Raw genomic sequence first — 23,192 nt, 5'->3', positions numbered from 1 at the left:
AAAACAACTTGGATCGATAATAAGTTTTTATACTCAAAAGTGTTCCGATAACAAACTAATCGATTATAAATTCGCCTCAAATATTTGTATTTTTCTTATGACACTTTTTTCCTTAAAAAATCCCAAATTCTCCCCCAAACGACTTTTTTATTTTTCATTTTAAACACTTTTTTGACAGCATACTTCCAGGCATACTAATGAGCCAAATAGCCCCTGGTCTAATTTATTTTCTTTTAATTTAAAATCTTGGCAGATTTACCTTTTGACAGTTTATTGTTTGGCCATTGGCTCGTTTGTTTTTCTTTTTTTGCTGTTTCTTCTTCGGGGGGCCATTGTGAAGCTTAAGCTATTAGTTACCACAACAAACGGAGAAGAAAATTAAAGTATACTTTTAGGCACTTGGCATTGTTATGCATGGCACAATATTGGCCTATGAAAAATAGGCTTTGGTTACTGTTGCCGTTATTGTTGTCGTTGGCCACTTACGGATGTGAGTTAGGTGTTCCGTATTCAAATTACCTTTTTGGCATTTTGATTAATGACTATTTTTCGGTTTAGCTTTGGGTATATTTCGATAAATTCTTGGGATCGGTGTCATTTTGAGGCAAAATAAAAAAAATGGTAGCTAAAATGTTGCTGGTCCGGGATTTGAGAGGTAACCAATGGACATTAAAGTAACAAAAAAAAAAAAAAGTAGCAACAACTTACGTTATGGTTTCTTAGCAGACCAGTTTGTTGAGACTTACCTGGAAAAAGAGAGAAATCGAAATTGTTAATAAAAAAAAAAACAACGAATCGGTTACAAAAGCAATGTAGACTTAAAATAGTTACTAAATCGAATTATTTTCTATAAAAAGGTGGTCCGTTAACGTTTTTTCTTCAATAAATTAATTGTTTTCTTTAGAAAAGTTGATCGATAATAATATTATCTACAGAAAAGTAAATCGATATCAACAAATATTTTTCAAAAGTCGACCAATATCAGCATTTTCTATAAAAAAAACAAAAGCATTTTGAATAGAAAAGTTAATCTATAACAGCTTTTCTTATATAAAAATGGATAGATAACAATATTTTCCATAGAAAAGTAGTTGGATAACCAAATTTTCCATAGGCAAACTAAGCGATAACAACCTTTCTACGATAAAGTGGATAGATAGTAACAAATTGTGTAGAAAAGTTGACAAATAATTGCAATTTTTCTATAAATGTTAATTGATAACAATATTTTGTTTAAAAAAGATATCGATAACAAAATTTTATATATCGATAACAAAATTTTCTATAAAAAATTAGACCTATAACAACATTTCATATAGAAACGATCATCGATAACAACATTTCATATAGAAACGGTGATCGATAACAACATTTCATATTGAAACTATGTGCGATAACAACATTTTGTATAGAAAAAACTTATCGATAAAAATATTTTACTTAAAAACAATGATCGACTACAAAAAAGAAGGCTTCCCAGTGGGTAGGTATCAGTAATTTCTTATTTGATTACTTACTAAAACTTGATCGATAACAATATATCGATATCCGACTAGACCCGGATCCACTCACCCGATATAGACAATATGGGTATCGTTGGATAGTATGAAAATACCTATCCAACAAGTGGTCACATGAAGGGGTAAGTTGTCATGGTTCGGAAGTTATAGTCAAATTATCGATTTTTTGGACCCGGATTTTTTCTGAAACCCCCAAAAAGTCAAAAAAAGGCCCATTATTCAAAATCACTCGATAACATTATTATCTAAAGAAAACTGTGGATTTTTAAATCAAAATTTGTTCGATAGCAATTTTTAATAAGGAAAACATTTTCGACAACTAGGGTTTTTTATGAAATACAATTTTCGATATAGACAACTTTATCGATAACAACATATTTTATAAATATAATTCCCATAATGCCGGTTTTTATAGAGAATTTGTTCAAAACTTGTCCGATAACAATGTTAACCGCAAGAAAAATTTTCGATAACAACGTTTTCTATGGACAACTTTTTCGATAAAAATTTTTTTTGTTGAAAACTTTTTCGATAAAATCGTTTTCGATGAGCAATGTTTTCAATGGAAAACTTGTTCGATAACATTATTTTTGATGGGAAACGTGTTCGATAGTAAGGTTCTCTATGGAAAACTTGTTCGATAAACGATTTTCTTGTTGGACACTTTATTGACTTGTCCGATAACAATGTTTACTGTAAGAAGATTTTTCGATAACAACGTTTTGAATGAAATTTTTTCGATAACAATCTTTTCTATTGAAATCTTTTTCGATAACAAAATTTTCCATGGAAATCTTGTTCGTTAATATAATTTTCTCTTAAAAACTTTTTCGATAACAACGTTTCCTATAGGATACTTGTTCGATAACAATGTTTTCTATGGAATTTTTTTCGATAAGAATATTTTTAACGTAAAACTTATTCGATAACAAATTTTTCTGTGGAAAACTTGTACGATAACAACGTTTACTGTAAGAAACTGTTTCGATAACAACGTTTCAATGGACAACTTTTTCGATGACAATTTCTTCTATTGAAAACTTTTTCGATAACCAGGTTTTCAAAGGAAAACTTGTTCCATAACAATATTTTCTATTGAAATTTTTTTCGATAACAACCTTTTTTTGTGTAGAATTTATTCTATAACAAATTTCCTGTTGAAAACTTGTGCGATAACAACGTTTTCTGTAAGGAAATTTATCGATAACATAGTTTTCTATGGAAAACTTTTTCGATAACAACGTTTACTGTAAGAAACTGTTTCGATAACAACGTTTTCTATGGACAACTTTTTCGATGACATTTTTTTCTGTTGTAAACTTTTTCGATAGCAACGTTTTCTATAAGAATCTTGTTCGATGATGAAAAACTTGTCCGATAATAATGGTTTCTATGGAAATTTTTTTTTCGATTACAACTTGTTTTATGTAGAACTATTTTAATAACAACGATTCCTGTTTAAAACTTGTCCGATAACAAGTTTTACTACAAGAAATATTTTCGATAACAATTTTCTGTTGACAACTTTTTCGATAACAACGTTTATATAAGAAACTTATTCGATAAAAAGGGTTTCTATGGAAAACTTGTTGAATAAGAATTTTGAGTTTTGCCTTGTTTGCCTTTCTGTTGAAAACTGTTTCGATAAAAGAGTCTACGATGAGAAACTTGTTCGATAACAACGCTTTCTAGGAAAAACTTTTTCGATAACATATTTTTCTATGAAAAAATTCACCGATAACAACGTTTTCTCTCCGAAAATTTTTCGATTACTACCTTTTCTATGGAAAACTCGACCGATAACAAATGAAAACTTGTCCTATAAAAAATTTTCTACCAAAAATATTTCCGATAACGCTGCTTTCTATGGGATATCTTGCGACATCACCGTATTTTACAACAAAAAAAAATCTGTCCGATGTAAAATGTTTGCTATACATAACTTTTTTGATAACAAGATTTTTTATAAAATATTTTTTTCGATAATAATGATTTCTATAGAAAATATCCTATAGCAATGTCGCCATAAGTTAACTTGTTCGATAATGAGAGTTTTTTTCGTGGGGGAGGTACCAGAAGGTAGGGTAAAAAGATTTTTAATAGAAAAATTTTCCGATAACAGCGATTCTTATAAACTAATTGTTTGATACCTAAGTTGGCTTAAGAGATCTAGTTCGACGATAGCAATATTCTTATAAAACTTTTCAAAAATCAAGTTTTTAACAGACAAATTGTTCGATAACAACGATTCCTTTAAACCTAATTGTCCGATATCAATGTTGCCTGTAGAAAACCAATTCGATAATACTGATTACCTTAGAAGATTTTTCCGATTATAAGATTGGTTATATCAAAATGTGTTGATAACAATATTTTCTTTAAAAATCTTGGCCGGTAGCTGCGGTTTCTTAGGGAATACAAAACCGATTACATAATCTTTTTTATAGAAACCATTGCCGATAATATAAAGTTGTACGATAACAATGTTTTCTCTAGAAAATATTTCCGATAACAACTTTTTGTGTGGATACTCTTTCTGAATTTAATTTTTTTATAATTTTTTTCCGATAAAAAATTTTATCGATGGGCAATTTTTCGATACCTCACCTTATTATGTTTTTCGCTTTCGATAACATTTAAGATATTGATCAAGAAGAATTTCCGATAACAACCCTTTTGGTGTGGATAGCTTTTTTGAATTAAATTTTTTATTTTTTTTTTCGATAGCAAATTAATCGATGGAAATTTTTCCGATACCTCACCTTATTTTTGTTTGCAAAATTTATTCCAAATTTGATATTCCTGTGGCATGTTTTTCGCTTTCGATGACATATCAGATATTGGATCAAGAAGAATTTCCGATAACAACCTTTTGTGTGGATAGCTTTTTTGAATTAATTTTTTTTTATATTTTTTTCAATAGCAAATTTATAGATGGAATTTTTCCTATACCTCACCATATTTTTCTGCACAAAATTAATTCTAAATTCGATATTCCTGTGGCATGTTTTTCGCTTTTGGTATTGGTATTCAGATATTGACCATAAATGCGTTGGCTTTTATTGGCGGAACCTTTACAACGCCCCCAAGGGGACACATAAAACGAAGAACAGTAACAATAACAGAAAAATGTCAGCCATAAAAATTGTTGTTGGCCTACAGAATACAAAAGAAATCGTATAAATGAAAGAATTCGTTCCCTTTTATGTTTTTTGGATGACAGCCTAAAAATAGGCCACAAAAACATGGTGTTAAACATGAATTTAAAAGTCGACAAACAATTTCTGCTCTCTCTCCCACTCTCCCGCTCTTCCACTTTCCTTTTTTGATAAGAATGCGTTAAAGGTTTGTTTATTGTATATATTTGCAAAAATGGCAACAGTAAAACAGGTTTTTATTGCAACGCCAGACTAGGCGTTAATGGAGCAAATGGAGCATACAATTAGGCGCTAGAAGGAGAGTTTATGGATATTTTGTTTAGGGGTTGGCGGCCGAGTTAATTGGGCCTTGAGGAAATTTGAGTTGGGAATAGTTTTGTTTTCATCAAAATTAGAATTGGTATTTTTTATGGAAAGGGGCCGGCCCTCCCCCACCCCTTTTAAAATGATTTTTTTCCATTGCATAACTTCTGGAGCCAAAAAGAAAAATTAACCGCTTTGACTTTCTTCCCCCTCAAAAATTTAAACCCATTTCCAAAAATAACATCTCAAAGTTTGCCAGACAAATATTTGTAGTGTCTACTTTTAGGCGGCAGGTTGGCAGTAAATACCATTCCCTTCCTGTTACTCCTCAGTTACCTGCAAAAGTCTGGTAAATTTATCCACTCCTCCCTCCCTAGCCAGCCTGCCAGCCAACCGGTAGTCTTCATTAAATGTTGGCAATTTAATAACTTTTATAAAATTTCGATCACGTTTTTACTTTCCCCAAAACTTAGTTGGTTGCACAGCCTTAAAAGCTGCCAAGGCAAAACAAAAAATAAACAAAAAAATCTTCCTAAAAATATGCCAAAAGGAGATGAAAAGAAAACCGCCACTCGCTGTAGGTAAACATCACAACGGAAGAGCGGAAGAAAGAAAAAAGAGAAAAAAAATAAATAAAGGAAAAATCACAGCAACCAACAATGAAACAATGGTTGCCAATGCAAACCCAAAGAGGCTGGAGGATGGAGGGGGTCCTCAAAACCTTGCTCCAGGAAAATGCTTGAGTGTCTGGGTCTGGAGTTTTGACGGCTGGCTGTTTACTTTTCAAATCGATTTATGAACTTTTGTAATTTACTTATTGACGTGGTTTGGTTCGGTATCTACTTCATTGCTTGCGTATAATATCACCTGCTCTTCTCAGACCCCCTCCACCTCCACCCCCACCTCCTCTCCGTCTTCACCCCTGTTCCGGGAAAAACTTTCTGCCTTCACCTCCAAAAAATATATGGTAATAAAACAAACTTTTAAGGAAATTAAGAAAATTTTTTTATGATCTATGAGGACTACTATCGATTTTGTTGTTCAAATAAAATACCCAATAATTTGTTTGGGTAATTTCCAAAAAAAAAAAAATCGATTTTATGATGGTATGCCGGGCATCAATTCGAAATGAGACAGGGCTGGCAGAAGAAGACAGAAAAAAAAAACAAATAAAACTTTTCATTTGTTTTGGCAATGAAAGTTGAAAAACGTGAGGCGAAATAAAGATGAGCTGTGTGGGAACCGATAACAACTCCGATATGTGTGTTTTCTAATGGGATAATGAAGTTTCTGGGAAAAAACGAAAAAATAAAAAACCGAACTCCACTATTCGGCAAACCAGATGCATCGTTTTTTCTATAGAAAAAAAACATTGTGGTCTCTGATAGGCCAGGCATTTTTTCCAGAAAAAAATATGGTCCCTGGATGACCAGAGGCATTGTTTTTTCTAGTGAAAAAATTTTGACCTCTGGTAGACCAGAGGCGTGTTTTTTTTTAAAGAAAGAATTATAGTCTCTGGATGACCAGAGGCGTGGTTTTTTTAAAGAAAGAATTATAGTCTCTGGATGACCAGAGGCGTGGTTTTTTCTAGAAGAAAAAAGGTGACCTCTGACTAACCAGAGGCGTGGTTTTTTCTAGAAGAAAAAAGGTGACCTCTGACTAACCAGAGGCGTGGTTTTTTCTAGAAGAAAAAAGGTGACCTCTGACTAACCAGAGGCGTGGTTTTTTCTAGAAGAAAAAAGGTGACCTCTGACTAACCAGAGGCGTGGTTTTTTCTAGAAGAAAAAATGTGGTCTCTGACCAACCAGAGGCGTGGTTTTTTCTAGAAGAAAAAATGTGGTCTCTGACTAACCAGAGGCGTGGTTTTTTCTAGAACAAAAAAGGTGACCTCTGACTAACCAGAGGCGTGGTTTTTTCTAGAAGAAAAAATGTGGTCTCTGACTAACCAGAGGCGTGGTTTTTTCTAGAAGAAAAAATGTGGTCTCTGACTAACCAGAGGCGTGGTTTTTTCTAGAAAAAAAAATGTGGTCTCTGACTAACCAGAGGCGTGGTTTTTTCTAGAAGAAAAAATGTGGTCTCTGATTAACCAGATGCGTGGTTTTTTCTAGCAGAAAAAAATTGGTCTCTGACTAACCAGAGGCGTGGGTTTTTCTAGAAGAAAATATGTGGTCTCTTACTAACCAGAGGCGTGGTTTTTTCCAGAAGAAAAAATGCGGTCTCTGACTAACCAGAGGCGTGGTTTTTTCTAGAAGAAAAAATTATAGTCTCTGGATGACCAGAGGCGTGGTTTTTTCTAGAAGAAAAAATTATAGTCTCTGGATGACCAGAGGCGTCGTTTTTTCTAGAAGAAAAAATTATAGTCTCTGGATGACCAGAGGCGTGGTTTTTTCTAGAAGAAAAAATTATAGTCTCTGTATGACCAGAGGCGTGGTTTTTTCTAGAAGAAAAAATGTGGTCTCTGACTAACCAGAGGCGTGGTTTTTTCTAGAAGAAAAAATGTGGTCTCTGACTAACCAGAGGCGTGGTTTTTTCTAGAAGAAAAAATGTGGTCTCTGACTAACCAGAGGCGTGGTTTTTTTAAGAAAGAATTATAGTCTCTGGATGACAAAAAAATGTGGTCTCTGACTAAATTGGAAATTTCAAAAAAAAAAAAAAAATAAATAAATAAATAAATAAATCCGAAAACCACCACTTAAATGAAAACTGTTATATGGAGGCTATACGAAGGCGTGGACCAGATTACGAAATTTTTTTGTCATAGGCTGTAGTACCCTTTGCGAACTTCAAATGCCAAATTTGAAACAATTCCCGTGAATAATGTCGCTAAAATCATCACAATACCGAATACAGGGAGGTACCCATATATGGGGTCTATACGAAGGCATAGACCTACACAGAAAATTTTCTGGTATAAGCTGAAGTATCCATTACGAACTTCAAATACCAAATTTGGAACAATTCCTGTGAATAATATCGCTAAAATCATCAAAATACCGAATATCAGGAGGTGCTGTTATATGGGAGATATCCGAAGACCCGGGCCTGCATATGAAGTTTTCTGTGGTAGCCATTACGAAGTACAAACACGGAGTTTGAAACATTTCCGTCAATAATTCAATAATTTAGACAAAATCATAAAAATACCGAATATCGGGAGGTACCGTTATATGGGAGCTATACGAAGGCGTGGACCAGATTACGAAATTTTTTTGTCATAGGCTGTAGTACCCTTTGCGAACTTCAAATGCCAAATTTGAAACAATTCCCGTGAATAATGTCGCTAAAATCATCAAAATACCGAATATCAGGAGGTGCTGTTATATGGGGGCTATACGAAGACATGGACCTACATGACTCATTTTCTGTCTAAGGCTGCAGTATCCATTATGAACTTCAAATACCGAATTTGAAATAATTTCGGTAAATAATGTCGCTATAATCATCAAAATACCGAATCTCGGGGGGGGGGGGGTACCGCTGTATGGAGGATATACGAAGACTTGGACCTGCACAAACAATTTTCCGTCATAGGTTGTAGTATCCATTACGAACTTCAAATACCAAGTTTGATACATTTCCGGTGAATAATGTCGCGAATATCACCAAAATACCGAATATCGGGAGATAGCGTTATATGGGCGCTATACCGAAACGTGGACCTACATGGCCCATTTTCAATACCAAAAAACATAATATACAATTGAGAAAAATTTTATCTAATGCATAAATGACCAATTATCAAGTGATGAACCAAGTACTTTGACCTATAATTTTTCGTTTTCCATTGCCTACTTTCAGGAGTCTTTGGAATTTCCTGAAAAAAAACCATTTCCAAAATTTATTTTATTTTAACGCATCGTGAAATAATGAAAAAATAATTAATATTTTTAAAATATTTGGTTTTGTATTGCATATTTTTGGGAGTTTTAAAGAATTTCTTTAAAATTAATTTCCCATTTAACCCAGTTCAAATTTATTGAATTTTTTTCGTATCAAATATATGAACAATTTTGAGATAAAAAATTAAAATTAAAATGTTTTGTTTTTAGTGCCTACTTTTAGGGGTCTTTGGAAATCACTTACAATTCATTTCCAATTGGATTCAATCCAAATTAATTTCTTTAAAAAAATAAATAAATTGACAATTATAAAATGATAGAACAGTGTGGCTTGTTTGTTCGGGATACCGTAGTATTTTGTTGTTGCAAAATGGTCTGGCTTTATCCCTTTATTGTTGTTTTTATAAAAACAACGTTTGTTTATTAGTGGAGAACGATGGTAATGTTTACCAGGGGGTAAGGCAGGGAATACCTAGGTTTCGGAAAGAGCCACCAATCCTCATCAGTTCCCTTGTTTTTGTCTGGGATATTCTCCCCAGAAGTTATTTTAAAAATAACTTCTATGACAAAAAACATTTTTTACCCAAGTGACGAGATCGTAAGCTCAATAGAAGAGGAACCAAAGAATTAAATAAAACTAAAATTCTCTTGGAAAGTCTTCTAAATCTTACAACCGCACTTATAAACATTTACATCTAAAATGATGAAATAAATAGTTCAAAAATTTTGGAATATTTATTTCTGTATTGCGTACTTTTAGGAGTTTTTAAAGAATTTCTTGAAAATTCAGTTCCAATTTTACTCAGTTCAAATTTATTGGGTCTTTTTTCATTTTAACACGTAAATGTTAAATTTCGTTTCGATATGGAAAACCATAAAAAATATAAATTTTGATATTTTTATAGCACACTTTTAGGCGTTTTTTCTTACGAATTTAATAGAAATTAAAGGAATTCAATTCCATTTAGGTTTATTGAGTTTTATGAATGCCTAAATGTCCAATTAAAAAGTGATGAGCAAAATACTCTCACTTCTAGTGTTTTGTTTTAATTGCCTACTTTTAGGAGTCGTTGGAATTTCTTTTCAATTAATTTCCAATTAAATTCTATCCAAATTTATTTCTTTATAACACATAGATTGACATTTATGAAATAAATAATTAAAATGTTTAGAATATTTAGTTTTGTATTGTATACTTTTAGGAGTTTTAAATTTAAAATTAATTTCCAATTTAATTTAGTTAATATTAATTGAGTTCTTTTTGTCACATTTATGTACAATTTTAAGATAAAAAAAAATTAAAATTATAATGTTTGGTTCTTAGTGCCTACTTTTAGGAGACGTTGGAATTTCTTTTAAAACAATTAAAATTTAATTAAATCCAAATTTATTTTATTTTAAAATTAATTTCCAATTTAAATCAGCTCTAATTTATTGCGTCTTTTTCATTTTAACACGTAAATGTTAAATTTCGAATTAGAAATAATTAAAAATATAATTTTTGATATTTTTATAGCCTATTTTTAGGAATTTTTTTTCTTACGAATTTCTTTCATTTTTTTCTAATTTGATTTAACTCAAATTGAATTGAGTATTTTTCTTTGCCTCACAAATGTAAAATTGTGACGTGATGAAGGAAATACTCGCATGACTCTAGTGGTTCTTTGTATTGCCTACTTTTAGGAGTTTTTTTTTCGAATTTCTTAAAATTCAATTCAAATTTATTGACTCTTTTTAATTTTAACAAGTAAATATTCAATTTCGAATTAATATGGGATATAATTAAAAAATATAATTTTTGATATTTTTATAGCCTACTTTTGGGAGTTTTTTCTCACTACGAATGTCTTTAAAATTCCTTTCTAATTTATTTCAACTCAAATAGAATTGAGTATTTTCCTTTGCCTCACAAATGTAAAATTTCGACGTGATGAAGGAAATACTCGCATAACTCTAGTGGTTCGTTGTATTGCCTACTTTTAGGAGTTTTTTAGTTTTTTTTTTCGAATTTCTTAAAATTCAATTCAAATTTATTGACTCTATTTAATTTTAACACATTAATGTTAAATTTCGAATTGAAATGGGAAAAAATTAAAAATATAATTTTTGATACTTTATTGCCTACTTTTAGGGGGTTTTACTATTTTTTTAAGTTCCATTCTAATTTAATGCAACCTATATTTATTGAGGATTTTTCTTTGACTCACAAAAGTAAAAGTTTGGCGCGATGGAGGAAATACTCGCATAACTCTAGTGGTTCTTTGTATTGCCTACTTTTAGGAGTTTTTTTTCGAATTTCTTAAAATTCAATTCAAATTTATTGACTCTTTTTCATTTTAACACATTAAACTTAAATTTCGAATTGAAATGGGAAAAAAATCAAAATAAATATTTTTTGGTATTTTTATAGCCTACTTTTAGGAGGTTTTCTTCTTACGATTTTTTTGTAAAAATTCCTTTCTAATTTAGTTCAACTCAAATTGAATTGAGTATATTTCTTTAACTCACATGTATAGAATTGTGACGTGATAAAGGATATACTAATAAATATACTGCTTCTTTGTTTTGCCTACTTTTAGGAGTGTTTTTTTTTCGAATTTCTTAAAATTCAATTCAAATTTGTTGACTCTTTTTCATTGTAACAAGTAAATATTAAATTTCGAAAATTAATTTAAAAAATATAATTTTTGATACTTTATTGCCTACTTTCAGGATTTTCACGAATTTCTTTAAAATTCGTTTCTAATTTAATGCAACCTATATTTATTGAGTATTTTTCTTTAACTCACATGTGTAAAATTGTGACGTGGTGAAGGAAATACTCTCATAACTATAGTGGTTCTTTGTATTGCCTACTTTTAGGAGTCGGTCGAATTTCTTTAAAATCAATATCCAATGGAATTAAATTCCTTTTAACACTTAAATAGTCAATATTAAAGTGATAAAGGAAATTTTGCACATTTTTAGAATGTTTAATTTTCTATTGCCTACTTTTAGGCGCTATTTTTTCAAGTTTCTTTAAAATCCATTTCCTTCATTTAAAACTTATTTCGTTTTTTAAACAATTTTGACGAAATAAAAAAAAATAATTAAAGTCATAATGTTTGGTTTTTATTGCCTACTTTTAGGAGTTTTTTTTCATTTTTTATTTCCACAATTCACTTCCAAATGAATCGGAAAATTGCCTCAAATCCTCTTTATGGCAATTTTTAAATAAACAAAAATTGCTTATGCTGCAATGGCAGTAAGGGACGACTCCACCTTACATTGGTCTGGCCCTGTGAGCCATGCGGGCGCTACAAAGGGCCAATGTTACTGCGTCTCAGAAAAATTCGTTCTCTCTTTTTTCAATGATGACGACGATGATGATGATGAACCTTAACCCTGACAATAATGCCAATGATGATGATGTGATAATGTCATTGTGGCCTATTAGTAATAAGTATGGCAGGCAAAACTGGCAGAATTGATGGACAGCACTGAGGTTGTGTGAGTGCCTCGGCGGGTGTGTGTGTGAGAGAGTGTTATGGAGACATGTGTCATTATGACACAGTGTGGATATATTGTCATCACCTTGGAAAAAAGAAAAAGGTGTGTCACACAGTGAGTTAGACCCCCCAGATATGCTGCCTGCCAGATCCGCGCCTAAAAAAATCCTGCACTTAGTTTTGATGGCCAATGGTTTGTTTGGTTTGGTTGTGGGTCGGTTAGATGTTAAATGTTGTATTGCCATGTCTTGAGCTTGTTATTGTCTTATTGCGATTTGTTGTTGTTGTTTGTTTTGTTGTTGCTGTCATTCCAGGTATCGATTTTGCCATTCTCTTCTGGATTTTAATGTCATTCTCTTATTCAAGCCACATTTGTGTGTTTTTGGTTTCTTTGTTTTCCTTTTCCTCTCACTTTCTGCCTGCCCTACCTTCTCCTCCCTCATTAATGGCCTGCTAGGGAAACCCATTAGCCTCCGAAAATGTTTGACGCACGCACCTTCATTGTTTCTGGGATTTGTGCATGAAATTTTCGCTTGCGTCCTTGTCTTCCTTTTTGGCCTCAAAGAGAGGAAATATTCTACGTGTGGCCTCCTCGGTCCTTTGTGGATAGGCCTTTATGGTTGGGGGTGTGTGTGTGTGCCTGTATTGGTGGCCTGAATGACATGCTTGCTTGTGTGTGTGTGTGTAAGTGTGGTTGTTTGATTTTATGATTATTTTCACTTTTGAGATTTTCTTTTAATGGCAATGGTTGTAAAAATATCTACCAGGAAGAAGAAGAAAAAGACGACGAAGAAGTCTTGTGGAAACAAGTCGGACATTTGCCTGGACTTGTTAGTTAGCACCTGGGGACTAATTAATGGTATCATTTACAGTTCTCCCTCTCTCTATGTGTGTGTGAGAGTGCCATTTTATTTTTATGGAGCCGAACAGAGAAGGTTATTAATAGATGATGTCATTTGTTGGAGAGATGGATGGATGGATGGCTGGCTGGATCGTTGGGTCATAGCCATAAACCTGCTTTTTAGAGACCCCCACCATTTCAGAGAGTGAAAAAAACAACTGATATTGATTTAAAAATAATCAAAAGATTTATATATTTTTGTGACCAGATAACGATAATCGTTTTGTGATAAAATATCCGAACAGGCTTCGTTAGGAGGCTGTAAAAAGTAATCAATATAAATTGAGCCAAAAAAATTACTTTGGTGAGGGTAGAAGGGCTAAGAGGGGGAAGTCACAAAATCCTCTTTTGGGGGCTAAGACCAAAAGAGGGAGGTCCGGGGACATTGCTTTGTAGAGGGTGGAAGGGCTAAGACAAAAGGAGTGGAAGTTATAAAACTCCTCTTTTGGGGGCTAAGACCAAAAGAGGGAGAGGGAGTCAAAAATCCCTCTTTTGGAGGCTAAGACAAAAAGGAGGGGAAGTCATAAACCCCTTCCCCCAAACCGAAGACACGAAGTCATAAAACCTCTCTTTTGGAGGCTGAGGCCAAAAGAGGGAGAGTCAAAAATTCCTCTCTTAGAGGCCAAGATAAAAGGAGGGGAAGTCATAAGGCCCCTTCCCCCAAACTGAAGACAGGAAGTCATAAAACCTCCCTTTTGGGGCTAAAACCAAAAGAGGGAGAGTCAAAAATCCCTCTTTTGGGGGCTAAGACAAAAAGGAGGGGAAGTCATAAAGTCCCTTCCCCCAAAACCGAAGACAGGAAGTCATAAAACCTCTCTTTTGGGGGCCAATACCAAAAGAGGGAGAGGGCGTCAAAAATCCCTCTTTTGGAGGCTAAGACAAAAGGAGGGGAATTCATAAACCCCAGCCCCCAAAACCGAAGACAGGAAGTTATAAAACCCCTCTTTTGGGGGCCAAGACCAAAAGAGGGAGAGTCAAAAATCCCTCTTTTGGAGGCTAAGACAAAAACGAGGGGAAGTCATAAACCCCTTCTCCCAAACCGAAAACAGGAAGTCATAAAACCCCTCTTTTGGGGGCCAAGACCAAAAGAGGGAGAGTCAAAAATCCCTCTCTGGGAGACCAAGGCAAAAGGAGGGGAAGTCATAAACCCCTTCCCCCAAAACCAAAGACAAGAGGTGTGAAGAAAAATTTCCAATATTTTTTTTTGCACTTAGCCAAAATCCCAATGGGTGTGGGAGTGCGATAGAAATAAAAATTTTTATTTCACCAATAAAGTGTTGCCTAAAAGTAGGCAATTGTTTTCTTTTTTTACTGCCAAGTATTAGACCCAAAAGCGACAATTAACCAAGCCATAAAAAATGGTTCAATAAACCTAAAATAAAATTGTGGGGGGGAGGGTGTTAAAAAGCTGATAGACATAAATTCCATGACATCTCCTGAAAGTATGCAACATTTTTTTTGGGATCAAAATGAATAATAAACCATTTCATAAAATGGTGAAAGGAAATTTTGAATATTTTTTCACTTAGCCAAAGTTTTTAGGCATTTAAAAGACGATTTTATTTCTCTGATAAAGTTAAACCCCCCAAAAGTATGCAATGGATTTTCTATTCAAAAAAAGGTAATTTCATTTTCATTGCCGAAAATAACAATTAAATTTATACCTTTTACAATGTGGGGTGTAAAAAGGTAACAGCCCTTAATCTCGTGACATCTCCGAAAAGTATGCTCCAATTTTTTGAAGAAAAATAAAAGGAAATCCATTTAAATATGTCTTGTACCTTCCTAAAATTGAGAAAAAAAGTTCCCATATTTTTTCCAATTAGGTAAAGGTGTAAAGTCCGTGAAAAAAATAATTTTGCCCATAGAGCGGCACCTAAAAGTAATCAATGGGATTGTTCTTCAAAAGAAGAAAATTCCAAATTTTATAACATTTAAGAAAAATGTGAAAAGTACTCAAATAAACCTTAAACCAAATTGTATATCGCCCATATAGCAACAACCAAAAGTAAACAATTGACTTTCCTTCAAAAGAAGACAATTTTAAATTTTAAAAACATTTAACAAAAAATTTGAAAAGTGTTCAATTAACCTAAAACCAAATCTAGGAGGCTAGTGGTCTATACAGACATTAATTGTAGAGAATCTCTGGAAAATATGCTCCATTTTTTGTAAAACAAAATTTATAGAACTGCATTAAAATTTCCTAAAAGTGTGGAAAAATTCGAAAAAAAATATCACAAAGGCCAGTGTGTTTGAATTTAAAAAAAAGAAGCAAAAAAGAATATTAAAATTATTATCAAATGCAAAATGTAAAAGTATGTAATTCTTTTTTAATTTTGGTAAACAAAATGTAATTGAACTTCAAAAATATTTCCTAAATGTGTGGAAAATTTGGAAAAAATATTTACTCTTAGCCAGCGTTTTTGATGTTAAAATAAAGAAAAAAGAAGAAAAAATATTAAAATTTTTATGAAAAGCGAAACCTAAAAGTATGCAATGTTTTTTTACACAAAAATTTTTGGAAGTTGTATTTTTGCTCACAAAAGAAAAAACAATTAACAAAAGTTTAAAAAATGAACCTAAAACAACATTTTAGAGGACTAAGGGCTTTAGAAGCATTAATTCTATAAAATCTCCCGAAAATATGCTACAATTTTTGTAAAAACAAAATAAATTGAACTGCCTCAGTATTGGGAAACATCGAAAATATGCTTACTCCTGGCCATAGTGTATTTGCATTTAAAAAAATTGAAAGAAAAAATATTATAATTTTTATCACAAGCGATACCTAAAAATATGCAATGTTTTTATACAAAACAGTTTTTAATTTGAATTCTTTATTCAGCAAAAAAAATATAATTAACAAAAGCATAAAATATTAACCTAAAACAAAATTTGGGAGGACAAAGGGCTTTAGAAGCATGAATTCTATGAAATCTCCCGAAAATATATACTACATTTTTTTAACAAAATAAATTGAACTGCATCAATATTGGGAAATTTTGAAAATATACTTCCTCTTAGCCATAGGGTTATTGCATTTAAAAAAAAATAGAAACAATAAAATTAAAAATTTTTTATCACAAGTGAAACCTAAAAGTATGCAATGCTTTTTATACAAAACAGTTTTTAATTTGAATTTTTTATTTACAAAAAAAAAAAAAAAAAAAAAAAAAAAAAAAAACAGTTAACAAAATTATAAAAAATGAACCTAAAACAAAATTTTGGAGGACTTAGGGCATTACAGGCATTAATTCTATGAAATCTTCCGAAAATATGCTACAACTTTTCTTAAATAAAAATGAATTGAACTGCCTCGATATTGGAAAAATTTAAAAAAAAAATACTTCCCCTTAGCGGTAGTGTTATTGCGTTTAAAAATATAGAAACAAAAAAATTTCAAATTTTTATCACAAGCGAAACCTAAAAGTATGCAATAGTATTTTCCTTTAAAATATCTGAATTTTTATTCACAAAACCCATTAACAAAATTATAAAAAAATAACAACATTTTTGAGGACTATAGGGCTTTGGAGGCATTATTTCTATGAAATCTCCCGAAAATATGCTACAGTTTTTGCTAAACAAAATTGAATTGAACTGCCTCAATATTCCGGAAATTCAAAAACTGCTACTCCTTAACCAATGTTTTTTTGTATTTGAGAAAAAAAACAAAACTTTAATAGTTATCTATTATCAAAAGCGAAACCTAAAAGTATGCAATGTGTTTTATTCAAACATTTTTGGAATTTGAATTTTTATTCTCAAAAAACAATTAAGAAAAACAGTTTAAAAATGAACCTAAAACAACATTCTGGTGGACTACAAGCCTTTAAAGGCAATTATTCCATGAAATCTCCCGAAAATATGCTACAATTTTTGGTTAGATAAAATTTTGCTTCTTTTACACTCCAGGGAATAGAGAAATGACAATAAACGAGCGTATTAAAAATTGTTCCGTAAACCTAAAATGTGTTTGGCCTTTGATTATCCTTTAGCGTCGCCTGAAAGTATGCCACACTTTTTTTGTAAAGCCAAATTTCAAGTAAACCGCTTCAGTTTTTTTTTACATTTTGTGGCATGGTGAAATAATTAGCTCATATCACTTTAGTAAATTGCAATGCAAGTCGATTCGGATAAGGCGGATAATACAAAAAAAAACGCTATCGGATAAACCGGATAATGCTAAAAATTTAAACGGATAGTGTGAATAATGATTTATATTTATCAGGACGAGGGAATAGTGTTCAAACAGGATCCAGATAACTCGGCTAGGCCCTAAACTTTATTCGTATAACTCGGATAATCCCTCAGCGTTAACCGGATACGGCGAACGAAGGTTTTATCTTATCCGCTTAACTCGGACAAGGTTTTTGCCTAATGTGCATAACACGGATAAGGAATTTAACGTGTGTGGAAAAGGTGTTAACCATAATCGGATAATTCGGATGATGAATAAAGCTTACCCGAATCAAGCGGATACGATTTTTATCGTAATCGGAAAAAGCGGATAACCTTTTTAGCTTATGCGGCCAACTCGAATAAGGTTTTTATGTTATCCGGATAGATTTTTACTTTATCCAGATAGTTCAGATAAGGGACTTCTTCATGCGGACACCCGGATAAAGTGTTTTCCTTATCCGGATAACGCGGACAAGGTTTTTAGCTTATCCGGATAACGCGGATAAGGTTTTTAATTTATCCGGATAACGCGGATAAGGTTTTTACCTTATCCGGATAAAGCAGATAAGATATTTACCCTATCCGGGTAACGCGGATAAGGTTTTAACCTTATCCGGATAAGGCGGAAAGAGATTTTGGATTATGTGGATATATTCTTACCTTATCCAGATAGTTGGGATAAGGCGTTTACATTATCCGAACACGCGGATAAGGTCTTAGCCTTATCCGGTTATTGTGGATAAGTTTTTTGTCTTATCCGGACAACGCGGATAAGGTTTTTAGCTTATCCGAATAGCGCGGATAAGGTCTTAACCTTGTCCGGTTAACGTGGATAAGTTTTTTGCCTTATCCGGATAACGCGGATAAGGTTTTTGGCTTATCCGCATAACGTTGATTAAGATTTTATCTGATACTGATGACGTGGATAAGGTTCTTGACTTATCCGAATAGCGCGGATAAGGCTTTTGGCTTATCCGGATAGATTTTTAAGTTATTCGGATAGTTCGGGTAAGGTTTTTACCTTATCCGGATAACGCGGATAAGGTTTTTACCTTATCCGAATAGTACGGATAAGGTTTTTACCTTATTCGGATAACGCGGATAAGGTTTAACCATATCCGGATAACTCGAATACATGTATACCTTATCCGGGTAAGTTTTTTACTTTATCCGTATAATTCAGACAAGGTTTTTACATTATCGGGATAACCCGAATAGCACATTTACCGTGTCTGGATAACGCGGATAAGGTTAATGCCTTATTAGGATAACGCTAATAAGGTTTTTGGCTTATCCGGATAGATTTTTACCTGATCCGAAAAGTTCGGATAAGGTGTTTACTTTATCCGGACAAGGCGGATAAGGGTTTTACCTTCTCCGGATAAAGTGGATAAAGTTTTTAAATTATTCGGATGATGGGGATAAGATTTTAATATTAACTCTATGACCCGGATAACGTGGATAATTTTTTTTACAATTTCCGGATAACGCGGATAAAAAATATTTTTTTTTGGATAACATAAATTATCCACATTTTCTATCCTATGGACGCTTATAACGCATTTTCGTTGAGGAAAACAGTCCAAATTTTATTGAGATATGGACTTTACCATACCCGGATAAAACTGATAATATTTAACCTTCCTTCGGATAACTTGCATAACTTTCTTTATCCAAAATGAAATTTTAAAAATATTTGTCCCACTCACTCTGATGCTTGTGTTTATTTGTTATTTTTATTTATGTATATACAGCTGTCATAGAAACCCCCTAAAAGTATGCAACATTTTATTGCAAAAAAATTCTCATTTTCCTAGAAAATTAAAACAATTCCTTATGTTAGACATCAAAGCGAACACCCCCGAAAAAAACGAGAAGATTAATATGAAAAATGAAAAATTCTTGAGAAAACAATAAGTTTTCCCCACGCCAAGAAAATTCGTGGAAAACCATGAGGGGTGTGGGTTTATGGCTCTATTTAATTTCGACTTTATTAAGTTTTTCCTGGAATATGTTTTTCGAATGCTACTTAAGATGAAATGAGAAATGAATTCCTAGGGCATATTTGTATAATTAGCACATTATTGAATTAAATTATCATTACCTTAAACTCCCGCCCCGAGAAGTATGCAACATATCACATATTACATGTGTGTGTGTGGGGGACTACGCCATTAGTTAGGCAACAATTTCGTTAAAGAATAATTTTAGCCAACTTTTCAAACAGATAACTCAACTACGTGACTAAACTTAGATCACAAACACATCTGCACGCACTTAAACATTGTTGCAGGAACAGAAGTTGGGAGGAAAAAAACGAGTGGCAGCAGCAGCGGAATAAATTATTCAAAGTTTTTATGAAATCCGTTAAGCGCCTAAAACAACCAAAACTTTGATAAACAAATTGGCAAAGGAAAATATGCAAAAAAATACGAAAAAGGAAAACTAGATTCCGAATGAAGTTTTATGGCAACAATTTTGTTGTTTGGAATTTCTTCTGGGGAAAAAAAAATTCCTTAAAATTATGCCAATCAAATAATCCACCCTAAAAGTATGCTTTAGCTATGTAAAACAACAGCTGAAATGACGTTTCAGTCTTTGGTCTTTGGTATAGTTCTTGGAATAAATATTTCAACAAGGTATCGCAATCATCATCATTACGAGCCAAGAAAGTCAAGGTGTGTGAAAACATTTCTGCTGCAACCTTAGGGTATGCAATGGATTCCATTAAATTCTAAAGGAAAATAAAGAATTTTGCAAAGGGGAGATAATAGTTTTATTTAAATTAAAGGTTTTTTTTTTGAAGGTAGAACCTAAAATAATAGATGAACCAAGAAGGGTGGAGGGCTGGGGGGGACTCCGCCCACCCATAAATTTTATGGTCCCTGAAAATAACTTCAAGTATGTCATTCAAATAAAACTTGTCGCAAACTTTTTTATTTATTTCGCCGGACATGGCTCATACTTCCAAGTTGACGAAATTCAAGTTTTTGGCAATGCTCCCCAAAAAGTATACTTCACTTTTTTTTGGAAGGGAGTCGAAATGTTTTTGGCCTTTTGACCTTCCACAAATTGATTGTTACGTTATTTATTTGACGTCATGCTAATATGAATTGATATTCCAACTTGGAAAATAGTTTTGCCTTCGCTAAGGTTGGGGGTAACTCTGAGGGTAATGATGGGGGTGAAATATAAAAAAGGTCGGGGAAATTAATTCTTAAAAAAATCCACCTTCAGGTCTTCTGTGAGAAATAGAAAATATAGAAAGAAGACCTCCAGCTTTTCTATGGAGCATAGAAGACCTCCAGGTCTTATATGGAGTATAGAAGACCTCCAGGTCTTCCATGGAGTATAGAAGACCTCCAGGTCTTCCATGGAGTATAAAAGACCTCCAGGACTTCTATGGAGTATAGAAGACCTCAAGACCTCCATATTTTTCATAAAAATAATTTTTAAAAAATCCACGTTGCCATATTTTTAATAAAAATAATTTTTAAAAAATCCACGTTGCCATATTTTTAATAAAAATAATTTTTAAAAAATCCACGTTTCCATATTTTTAATAAAAATAATTTTTAAAAAATCCACGTTGCCATATTTTTAATAAAAATAATTTTTAAAAAATCCACGTTGCCATATTTTTAATAAAAATAATTTTTAAAAAATCCACGTTGCCATATTTTTAATAAAAATATTTTTTAAAAAATCCACGTTGCCATATTTTTAATAAAAATAATTTTTAAAAAATCCACGTTGCCATATTTTTAATAAAAATAATTTTTAAAAAATCCACGTTGCCATATTTTTAATAAAAATAATTTTTAAAAAATCCACGTTGCCATATTTTTAATAAAAATAATTTTTAAAAAATCCACGTTGCCATATTTTTAATAAAAAAAATTTTAAAAGAACCACGTTGCCATATTTTTAAAAAAAATAATTTTTAAAAAAATTGCCATATTTTTAATAGAAATAATTTTTAAAAAATCCACGTTGCCATATTTTTAATGAAAATAATTTTCAAAAAATCCACGTTGCCATATTTTTAATGAAAATAATTTTTAACAAATCCACGTTGCCATATTTTTAATTAAAATAATTTTGAAAAAATCCACGTTGCCATATTTTCCTTAAAAATAATTTTAAAATGATCCACGTTGCCATATTTTCCTTAAAAATAATTTTTAAAAAATCCACGTTGCCATATTTTCCTTAAAAATAATTTTTAAAAAATCCAGGTTGCCATATTTTCCTTAAAAATAATTTTTAAAAAATCCAGGTTGCCATATTTTCCTTAAAAATAATTTTTAAAAAATCCATTGAAAATAATTTTAAAAAAATCCACGTTGCCATGTTTTTAATAAAAATAATTTTTGAAAAATCCACGTTGCCATATTTGAAGAAAAATAATTGTTAAAAAATTCCATGTTGTCATATTTTTATTGAAAATAATTTTTAAAAAATCCACGTTGCCACATTTTTAATAAAAATAATTTTTAAAAAATCCACGTTGCCACATTTTTAATAAAAATAATTTTTAAAAAATCCACGTTGCCATATTTTTAATAAAAATAATTTTAAATAAATCCACGTTGCCACATTTTTAATAAAAAATAGATTTTAAGAAATCCGCGTTGCCATATTTTCAGGTAAATTTTTTTTTAAATTCACGTTGCCATATTTTTAATAAAAATTATTAATGTGGACTTTTTCATTACTTAAACAAACATTAAGGCTGAATTAGCTTCGTATAAAAATAATTTAAAAAAATCCAATTTTCAACTTTTTCATTACTTAAACAAACATTAAGGCTGAATTAGCTTCGTATAAAAATAATTTAAAAAAATCCAATTTTCAATGAATATCTTTAAATAAATATTCTTCAATCCAATCTAATCATAAAAATCAGTAAAATTGAATCACCACTCCTGAAAAATAAATGTGATTTATTTATTTAAAGTTCACCTTTTTTTGGCAATCATTATATGCCCCCAAAAGTATACTATGGTTTATAATATTCATATAAATCGTCTCGTATATGCAACCAGCCTTGGTTATAGGCAATAAACTTTGAAACTAACTACCGAAAAGTATGCAGTGGAAAATTGATTTTTTTAAATTGAAAAAAGAATTTCTCTTCAAAAAAGGGGGTGGGGAAAGGGGTAAGAAGAGAAAAGAGAAAGCTGCACCTTGGCAAACACATTCAAGAACACCCACCCAGACAATGTATGGGCCATATTGAAGTCTATTGCCAAAAAAAAAGCAAAATGGAAAATATGTGTGCCTAGCTCCTTCATGGAAATAGAAAGAGAAATCCATTGAGCCTAAGAAAACATGACCTTTTCGAACACCCAAACTCACGACGAATATATTCTGGGAAAAATAGAAAAAACTCATGTTCTTATATGTCAGAGTCTTAGTTCGAATCCATGAATGTGCAATTTTTTCCCCATGCGAAAAGAAATGCATGGAAGGCTTTGCGGGTTGGCCGGCTGGGTGGGCTAGACTACCCACATTTTCCACTTAACTGGCTTTGTTTGCCGACACAGTCAATAATATCAGCATCAGACCCCAGGAACAAGAAACACAAACTCAGGCAACTGTTACTCTCGTCGCTGCTGCTCGGGTGGCGGGTGGTGATTGAAAATATCCTGCTGATAGGACTCCCTGTGGTAGAATAGTTTTAACTACTAAATGTTAAACTTTGGCCAGATGAAGATAAGCCAAATATTTGGCTTTGCTTTTGTTACATTCTTGCCATGTCTTGCGAGCAGGTCATGTCAAGGAGCCATGGCGTA

At 32.1% G+C, this 23,192-nt stretch overlaps 1 protein-coding gene across 3 annotated transcripts in view; it reads right to left on the bottom strand.

The window, feature by feature from the left end:
* Positions 1-23,192, bottom strand: part of LOC101889178 (putative uncharacterized protein DDB_G0271606) — a 236,041-nt gene that overhangs the window by 74,576 nt on the left and 138,273 nt on the right. Inside the window, exon 3 of one of the 3 annotated variants that reach the window (XM_059129064.1) lies at positions 219-746. The exons of the other annotated variants lie outside the window; for them this stretch is intronic. Coding sequence (XP_058985047.1) covers positions 720-746 — 27 coding nt within the window. The 3' untranslated portion in view covers positions 219-719. Of the gene's footprint in view, positions 1-218; positions 747-23,192 lie in introns of those variants that run through there. 3 annotated transcript variants of the gene reach the window in all.

Source organism: Musca domestica, unplaced genomic scaffold, assembly GCF_030504385.1.
Source record: "Musca domestica strain aabys unplaced genomic scaffold, Musca_domestica.polishedcontigs.V.1.1 107, whole genome shotgun sequence".
NCBI lineage: Eukaryota > Metazoa > Arthropoda > Insecta > Diptera > Muscidae > Musca > Musca domestica.
Note: the sequence above shows the minus strand (reverse complement) of the source record. Positions and strands in the feature narration are given on the sequence as shown.